Genomic DNA, 9,977 nt, shown 5'->3' on the forward strand with positions numbered 1-9,977 from the left:
TTCTTGAAAAAAAAAGAACAAGGGCTACTTGGAAAAGTGACTGATTCCAAACCTGGGATAGAGAAAATATAAGAAAGTATGATGGTTAATCCTGCACCTGGATTAAATTGAAAAAGGAAAGCATACCTCTGGGTGTGTCTGTGAGAGCCAAGTCAATTAGATCATGAGAGCTCTGACCTAGTGGATGGTTTAACACACTGATAAATTCAAAATTTGAATGGACTAACTGGGAGGTGGTGGAACTTTCAAAGGTAAGGCATAGTTGGAGGAAGTAGGCCAATAGAGGCATGCTTTAGAAGGGTGTGTGTTGGCCCTGGACCTTTCCTATTTCTCCTCTTCACTTCCAGGCTGCCATGAAGTGAGCAGCTTTTCTCAGCCATGCCCTTCCTCCAAGATGTTTGTGCTTGCCACAGGCCTAAATGCAATGGCACCAGCTGACCATGCACTGAAACCTCTGAAACTGTAAGCCAAAATAATTCTTTCCTCCTTTAAATTTTTTATTTCAGGTACTTTCCACAGCAACAGAAAGTTTAACACAATAAGCATCTTACAGTGCACAAAGTTTCTTATAGGGCCAAAAAGAAAGAAGTGCTCCAAAAAAACATTATAGTAATGTGTCAAAAGGGCACAGGAGCCAACCTCAAAGATATCTCATTGCCAAATATGGAAGACTTGTAACAAAATCATTAACAGTAGTAGCATATTTTAATTCATAGAATAAAATAAATATCTGAGTCCATATTGATATAAATAAATAAGTGAAGAAAGAGGAACAGGTCTCCCATTCAAAAGAATTTCCACTAATAAATATAGAAGAAATGAGGGAAAACAGGAAATCACCAAAAGAATATCACATATAATTGTTGCAGCCAACATCCACTAACAGATGCCAAAATTGTGGGCAAAAGTGCAAGAGTAGTATATTGGATAGATTCAAACAAACTCCTCCAAAAATCCTACTCTTTATAAAGGGAAAAGGAGTAATTTTACAGTGGAGTAACCAGGCAGAAACCATCTTAACCAAACAATTGAGACTGGTATCAGCAGTAACAAGACCTATTATATTGTGTACTCCCTAATATGAGTACATATATATTGTGTACTCCCTAATATGAGTACACAATATGCACATCACTTCTGAAGTATTCTTTCCCAAAATAGCCATAATCTGCAAATCCCAAATTGAGGGATATTCTACAAAATACTGCACTCCTGGATTGGTGGAGTTACTCAAGTGGTAGAGTGCCTGTCTAGCAAATGCACGGGCCCTAAGATGAAACCTCAGTACCACCAAAAAAAAGCTGCAATCTTCAAAAATCCAGTACTCTTCTAAAGTGTCATGATTATAAAAGAAAAAACAATGAACAACTATGACAGACTAAAAGAAATTGAGGAGACATAACAAGTAAATGCAATGGGGTATCTTGGGTTAGACCCTGGAACAGAAGGACAAATTGAAGAAATATGAGTAATATCTACAGTTCAAAGTATTAGACCATTACTGATTTCTTTTTTGTTGTTGTTGTTTTTGAGGCAGGGTCTTGCTATGTAGCCCAGGCTGGCCTAGTACTGCTATATAGCTCAAGCTAGCCTCAAACTTGAGAGCCTTCCGCCACTGACTCTCAAATGCTGGGGTTACAGGTCTGAACCACCAAGCTCAGATTGATTTCTTATTTTTGATAATCATACTAACATTATGTAAGGTATTAACATAAGGAGAAACTGAATGAACAGTACACAGAAATTTTGTACTATTTCTCTAAGTTTTCTTCAAGTCTAAAGCTACTTGAAAATAAAAAGTTAAAAAATACTGTAATACATCTGAAAAGCACAAAGAAATGTATGGGCTGGGAGGTGTAGCTTTGTAGTACAGTACTTGCTTAGCATATGGGAGACTCTGGGTTTGATATCCAGCACCACCAAAACAAAGGGGAGGGAAGAAAAGAGAAGGGAAGGGAAGGCAAAGGACTGGAAGGGAAAGTTGAAAGACAGAAATGTATTCACTCAATATTATGATTATTTCTTTCTTTTCTAAGAGACGGGATTTCCCTATGTTACCTAGGCTGACCTCCAACTTCTGGATTCATTTAATTCTGCCCAATAAGCTGGGACAATAACTATACACCATTGCATATGGCTTTAATACTATGAATTTTTAATGGTAGAATTTCAGATGAATTGCATGAACATACATAGCCTAAAGCAGAGTACTTTATTTCACTGCAGATATTAAAAGTAGTAGTCAATACAGGAGTATTTAAAACTGGGTGCCATCGTTTGGATGTGGTTTATCCCCATCAAAACTCATGTTGAACTTTGCCAATATAAAAATGTTGGGAAGAAGGGCCTTTAAGAGGCAACTGGGATTAGGGGAGCTCCACCCTTACAAATGGATTAGTATCTTTATCAAGAGACTGGTTAGTTCTCTTGAGCCTCACATTAGTTCCCAAGAGAGAACAGGTTGTTATAAATGAATAGTGGCACGTCCCCTCAGCTCTTCTCCTATAGGTACCTTTCTTCAGTCCACCTGCTCTTTCACTTTCTGCCATGAGCTGAAGCTATATAAGGCCCTCACAGAAGCTCATTAGGATACCAGTGACTTCCCTTTCTCCAGAACCATGAGCCAAAATTCACTTCTTTCTTTTCAAACTACCACCTCCAGTGTTATGGTATAGCAACAAAAAATGACCTGGAACCTTGAGAATGACATATTTGGCCTAGCAATGTGAAATTTTCTTTTTTACCTCCCTCATTCACCCCACTTAAGCTAAATCCAAAATTTTAAATGGACAAATCACATCCTACAAATGTTAAGCAAGCCAATGAAGAAAAAGAGTATCTAAAGCCATGTTCTCTATGTGATTTTCTAAGGTATTATTGCTTCTCTTTCACCACTCTCCTTTACAATTTCTTCCCTCTGTTAAATGCTACAACTGTGTAAGATAAAAATGTTCCAAATTAAAGATCTCTGTGCATAAATGCTTCAGAGAAAAGTATTTAGCAAATTAATATATTGTAAATCAGGTATTACCACTGGAGAAAAAGAAGACCTCCCTAAAAAAAAAAAAAAAAAAAAAAGAATGATTTTTTTTGTTAAACACTTGCTACGCAGGTAGAAATTTCATTTTACTTGTTTGCTAGTCTTGGCTTATACAGAATAAGTGAACAGAAAGAGAGGTTGAAAAGCACACATTTTAAGTAATAATTTTCAACACATGCCATGAATACAATTCTTCTACATCTACAGTATTAGTGAATGAACATGAGGCATGTTTCTTCAAATAAACAGTAAGTTATGTTTTATATAAAATCTGAAATGAGAAATAGAAAGTATCCTCATCATCTTTTAATGATATTAAAAAGGTTAGTCTCAGAAACGGTACCCTAGTTAACCCTCAGTTAATTAGAGTACATAATTTTCCCCCAAAACATTGATTAAATTTTTACAGCAATGAGCTGGGGGCATGGCTCAGGTGGTAGTATGCCTGCCTTACAAGCACAAGGCTCTGGTTCAAACCTCAGTGCAGCCAAAAAAAAAAAAAAGAAAGAAAGAAAAGGAAAGAGAAATTTTTACAGTATTTTCTTTAAAATCATATTATAAATAAAAATGGCAAAATACTTTCAATATCAGTAACTCCAAAGACAATGAATAGGTTAAAAGCAAAACTCATGCATACCTCATGTAAATCAGCTGATGAGGACTTTTTCCGTTTTCCTTCTGTGACAATCTCTACAAAAACCAAAGACATGGGAAAATTATCATTTAACATCTAAATAAGATAATTTAATGAGATACTTTTATATGCATGATTGTTTTAAATTAACTGCTTACTACACTTACAATTGACTAAGCATAAATATAAAAAAGTTTCATGTCAGAAAAACAGAAGATTGTCACAAAATGCCTCCAGTTAGCAATATATGTATGAAGAAAATACCAGAAAGAAGTAAAGTTGGCTCTAAGAACCAAACAGAAATTCCCTGGCAAGAGACCTTACACCCAGTGGTAGAATGATATGATTAGGCAAATTCTTACAGAGAGCTGGGGTGGTGATATCTAGAAGTTGGCAGTGTTCTACAAAAACATTTTCAGTTCCACTGGTATCTAAACATGCTACGCAACTGGGAACACTTTAACCGTTTACTCACCAACACTTCTCAGACTTCCTATGGATTTTTCTTTTACGATTCTTTCATTCAATCAGCAAGTGTTTATTAAATGTCTATCATGTGCCTATCAATGTGCTAGGCAACGAGTATAATGTAGTGGGAAAATTAAACACAGTTCAAGCTTCCTTAGGATTATAATCTACTGAGTTATATCACATATATCTTAATAAAATAAGTGGTAGATATCCATATAAATGGTCATCTATTTATAATAAACACATCAATGCAATTCAGTGGGAAAAGTATACATTTTTCAATAAATCATGAAGCAACTGATAACCAACTGGGGAGGACAAACTTAACCCCCATCTCATACTATATACAAAAATTAATTTGAAAAGATCATGCTTTTAAATATCAAAGAAAAAACAAGGTTTTTAAAATAAAAACTAGAGTATCTCCATGACCTTTGGATAGGCAGAGTTCTCAAACAGGATACAAGTATTATTAACCATAAGATTAATAAACTGGAATTCATCAAAATTAAGAATTTCTATACACCGGGCATCAAAACTTATTACTAAGTGAGTGAAGAGCAAGCTTCAGACTGAAAGATAATTTATATTTTTTCAAAGGACTCATAACCAGAATATAAAGAACTCCCTGAACAAGTGATGCAGCTCATTGGTACAGCACATACTTAGCAACCTCAAGGCTCTGGGTTGATCTCCAGCTCAAAAAATAAAACAAAATAACTCCTCTGAAATGAATGCAAGACAACCCAATCTTCCAATTGCACAAAAACCTTCAACAGTCACTTCACAGAAAATAATATCCAAATGGCCAATAAACATATGAAGAGGTGCTCAATTTCATTATCATTATGGAAATGCAAATTAAAATCACAAAAGAATACCACTATATAGCCCTTGGAATGGGTAAAATTAAAAAGACTAACAGTATTAAGTATTGGTGAGAACTTAAAATTCTGCTTGTAAGATTGTTAATGAGTACATTCACATTGCCAGTGTCTACCAGATGTATACCTGCCTACTCTGTAGCCAACAATTATACTTCTAGATAAATAAGAATATTCAAGTTATTTTTGTTCTTAATAACCCAAATATCCATCAACAGGGGCATGTGTAAACTTATTTATGCAAAAGAAAGCTACATGGCAATAAATTACTGCTAAGCACAACATGGATGCATCTTACAAATACTATATTCAAGGAAAACCAGATGCATAAGAGTGTGTGATTCAATTTATGTGTAAATTTAAGAACAGTTAAAACAAAACAATGATACTAGTTAGAATAGTGGAGGTATATGGGAAGAGAAGGAATATTGATTGGAAAGGGATGTTAAGTTCAGGCTTCTGAGACTGTTGGAAATGCAAGTGATAGTTACAGAGGTATATGTATACAAGTATAAAAAGTATATTGAACTACATATTAAAGATATATGTACTATAATGTATATAATACCCCATCTTAAAAATAACTTTTAAAAAATTGTAACTAGGCAAGCATGAAGTTCTGAGTTCAAATCTCAGGCCACCAAAAAAAGTTGTAACTAATGTAACCAATGGGCCACAGTTTATCCAGAATTCTTTATAGCTGAAAGACTTTCCTCTGAGTTAAGATCACAATACACCGGATTAGTTTCACCATATGCATTTCCTGAGCAAGCACTTACACAAAAATATTATTTTAACCACTACACTTAAGCTTTTGATAACACAATAAATAATCAAATTACTAAACAATTTCAACAAAGTAGTATTCCTTAGACTATCAAAATAAATAATTTTGGGGATGGGGGCATAGCTCACTGGTAAATATTTACTTAGCATTCTTAAAGCCCTCAGTTCAATCCCCGGCACCATAAAAATAATTTTTTGCAGTACCAGAGGTTGAACTCAGGACCTCATGCTTGCTAGGCAGGCGCTCTACCATTTGAGTTACTCCACCAGCCCCAAAAATAGTAATTTAAAAAAATAAATGGTAAGAAAATCTTTACCTTACAAAAATTCACATTCTAATCCATTTTAAATCTAGCAAAGTTGTATCATTTTAAAAAACAGGACCAAGTACTTAAATTGCAATTTACAGATTAATATTTCCAAACTGTCTAGTTGAGTTACAAGTGCTTCTATTCTGTTTTGCAGCACATTTTCCTATTTCCTTTAATTAATATTATTATGACTTGCCAACAATCCTACAGATTTTTATAACTAAGTATTCTATTTTACATCAGGTTATTTTTGGAGTGTTTTTTTTTAATTTTTGCAGTAGTGGAGCTTGAACTCATGGCCTTATACCTTAAGCCACTCCACCAGCACTTTTTTTGTGATGGATTTTTTTCCAGACAGGGTCTCACAAACTATTTGCCCAGGCTGGCTTTAAACTGCAATCCTCCTGATCTCTGCCTCCTGAGTAACTAAGATTATAGGCATGAGCCCACCAGTGTCCTGCTTTAATAAGCATTTGATGTACCTTTATTTGAGACTGTCTGGTATAGCACAGTGCTCAAGAGTACAGAGCTTAAAGTGAACAACCTAAATTTGTATCTTCGCTTACTAGTTATGACTTTTCTGAACCTTAGCTTCTCCTCTATAAAACAAGGGACAATATCTACATTTTTAATTGTTAAGATTAAAGTGATATAATCTAGAGCTGGGGATGTAGTTTAGTAGAAAGCTTGCCTAGCATAAGTGAGACCCTAAGTAAGATCCTCAATAACACACAGACAAAAAAGTGAGATAGTCTACATTACAGTATTTATCATTCTAACATATATATAGTTAGTACAAAACAAATGGTAATTATTATTACAACTTTTTATTAAAATACCCCTAAGAAACCACAGTATAATAGTATTAGCATATACAAAAGTGTAGTTATTCTCATTCTAAATAGTTTTAGTCTGACTTTTCCCAAGTAGACTGTTCAATAACCCATTACTTGTTTATTCCATAAACATTTATTTGAGATAATAGTAGTTACTATTGCCAGTCAATATGATAAGTGTTTTACACAAATTATTTTATTTAATCCTCACAAAAGTCTTATGAGCCAGGCTCCTGTGGCTAATGCCTGTAATTATAGGTACCAGGAGGTTCAAGCTCAGCTAGGGCAAGTAGTTCTCAAGACCCTGTCTCAAAAATACCCAACACAAAAAAATGGCTGGCAGAGTGGCTCAAGTGGTAGAGCACCTGACTAGTAAACATGAGACCTTGAGTTTAAACCCCAATACAGCCCAAGAAAATCCTCATGAGATCAGTTTTACCGATTAAAGAATTTAGGTCAACCTGGTCTGATTCCAGAGGTGGGACTCTTAAACCAGTACACTCTAGGTATTCTGGATGCTACAGAGATATGAGTAAGACAGACTCTAACTAAGAATTAATAGTTTAAAAGCACAGCTTAAACAATTTATCATGCTAAAATATTATGCAATCAAATAAATTTCCTCTAAGAAGCACAAAGACCCATGCAAGCTTAGAAATAGATACAGATTTTTTTTTTTAATTTGAGTTACTCAGATAGTTCTAGGAAAGGTACAGTGGAACAGGGCTTTGAAGAACTAGTAAGTTTTAAACAGGCAGAAATAGGTGGCAGAACATTTCAGTACCAGGTGCATAGTTTTCCTGCCATGAAAAACTACCAGAATCTGTAATTCTGAAACACTAAAATTTTGCTGAATCAACTCACTTAAAACAATAGAGTCATTTCTGTTTACTCTAAGAAACTTTTACACATTCTCATTTCAGTGTTCATGAATGGATTTAAGGAAAACCATTTCATCCCTGAAGTTCTCAAATGTGACTTTCTCATTCTACAACATACTGTCCTTTGGCCTTTGACTGCCTCATTCCCACTAAACCCATTATTTGCCCCCATATCTTGTCATACCCTCTTACCCTAAGTAAAACTAAACTCATTTTCCCCAAAATTTTTTATATTGCTTAGTACTAATGAAATCACACAGCTGTAACAAATGCAACTACTACAAACACACTTTTTTACTTTGCAGTTCTTTTATTCGTCCCTAATTGACCTCCTATAATATTTTGAGCCTCCAAAACTATTTAAAAGTTCTTACTCGAAACATTATCTTGCCAAAAATGAAAGAACTGTAAAATAGGTTCAGTGGGGGGGGGAGGGAATTGTGGAAAGGGGAGGGGAAATGAGGGAGATAAAGATAAGGGAATATGGTTGATGGGCTTCATATACACATATGAAATAGAACAATGAAACCTCTTAGCATTGCTTTAAGTGGAGCAGGGAGGTAATTGTAGGGGGAGATGGTAGGAGCAATCTTACCATTGTACAATGTAAGGCTATTGGGAACTGTCACAATGAATCCCCCCTGTACAATGAATATATGCTAATAAAAATGAAAAAACATTACCTTGGCTATTTCACATATATGACTGCAAAATCCTTATAATCTCAACATTTGTATCTTTATCCATTCCTGCTCCTGTCCCCATGCCTCACCAAACTATACTTTTGACTCTATCCCCCCCATTCCTTCCTGTACTTCACCCCATCAATTTTCTCCTACCTAATATGTCTTTAGACTTTTCCTCTCCATTATCCCCTTTCCCATTAATTTCCCAACCAAACTAATTTAATTCTTATTTATTTGGGGAAGTACTGGGAATGGAACTCAGGACTTCATGTTTTTGATCTCATATTCTTTAAAAAAAAAATCCTTTCCACCTAATTTCCTACTCAAGCTTGTTCTAGAAATCTTCCCTACCTATCTCAATTTCTCAGCTTATGTTAGCTGCCGATTGCCTTACCATCACTTAATTCTTTCGTTAGCTTCTTGAAATCTGGCTTTTGTCTACTGCTCTACTAAAACTACTGTTGACACTGCTAAAAGTGACTTTCTTATTGCCAAATCCAGCACCCTCATACTTTAACTCTCCAAAATGCTAATAGTTGTTTTCTACTCTACTCCTTTTCTTTCTAAACCTATCACATTTCCTAATCAGCCTACCTAACTGCTTACCAATGTCTATTCCTTTCTACTTGGAAATTAACTATATTTGATTTTTCTCCCTCTATATTATTTCTGTGGGCAATTCCATTCACTCCAATGGTTTCACTTCAAGTAACTTCTCTGCAAATAATGCAACTTTATCATGATTGATTGTAGCTTTCAGAATGAACCTTAATTATGGTTCATTACAGTTCCAATGCAAGGAACACATCACCTGGACTTACTGAAAGACGTTACAATGGTATGTTATCGTGAGACACTAGCCACTCAAGATGGAGCTGGAGAAGAAAGGGTTTCCAAATCAACAAGTTTTGAGAAGCACTGCATGTTTAGCACCTATTTCTGGAGACAGTCACTTTACCTGTCTCCCCATCTAATTTACTGCTTATAATTAGCAGTTATGCGAGTTACAAATTCTTGTTTTGTATTTAGCTTAAGGCAGCTGGAATTTGGTTTTTGCTGCTTGCAACTGAAAGAGTTCTAAGCAATACACACTGAACAATGAAGTTATCCTTATCTAGGAGAAAGTTCAGGGAAGCCCGGTGCAGTCTCACAGCTAAGACTATACACTTTATGTTCCTTACTGCCACCTTCTACTTCGTCTTTCAGTTGAAATAATCAAATTCCTCTCTTTGTGATTTATAAATTTTTATAAGTGACATTTTTATAAATGTCACCTCCTTTGGGTTCCAGTTAGCAACAACTCCTAATGAAATAGCAATTGTGTGCATATAACCACTACACAGAACCTACACAATTTCTTTCAACCAACTGAGCACAAAGAATTTCTGAGAATTGATATGGGAAAATTAAATATACAATATTAAGAAAAGCAGCAACATTCTTAAAAA

At 35.0% G+C, this 9,977-nt stretch overlaps 1 protein-coding gene across 7 annotated transcripts in view; it reads right to left on the reverse strand.

The window, feature by feature from the left end:
• Positions 1-9,977, reverse strand: part of Senp7 (SUMO specific peptidase 7) — a 118,446-nt gene that overhangs the window by 106,638 nt on the left and 1,831 nt on the right. For all 7 annotated transcript variants that reach the window (XM_074073019.1, XM_074073023.1, XM_074073021.1 and 4 more), the window contains exon 2: positions 3,678-3,730. In XM_074073019.1, the coding sequence (XP_073929120.1) occupies positions 3,678-3,730 (53 nt within the window). The remainder of the gene's footprint in view (positions 1-3,677; positions 3,731-9,977) is intronic.

Source organism: Castor canadensis, chromosome 5 (genome assembly GCF_047511655.1).
Source record: "Castor canadensis chromosome 5, mCasCan1.hap1v2, whole genome shotgun sequence".
Taxonomy (NCBI): domain Eukaryota; kingdom Metazoa; phylum Chordata; class Mammalia; order Rodentia; family Castoridae; genus Castor; species Castor canadensis.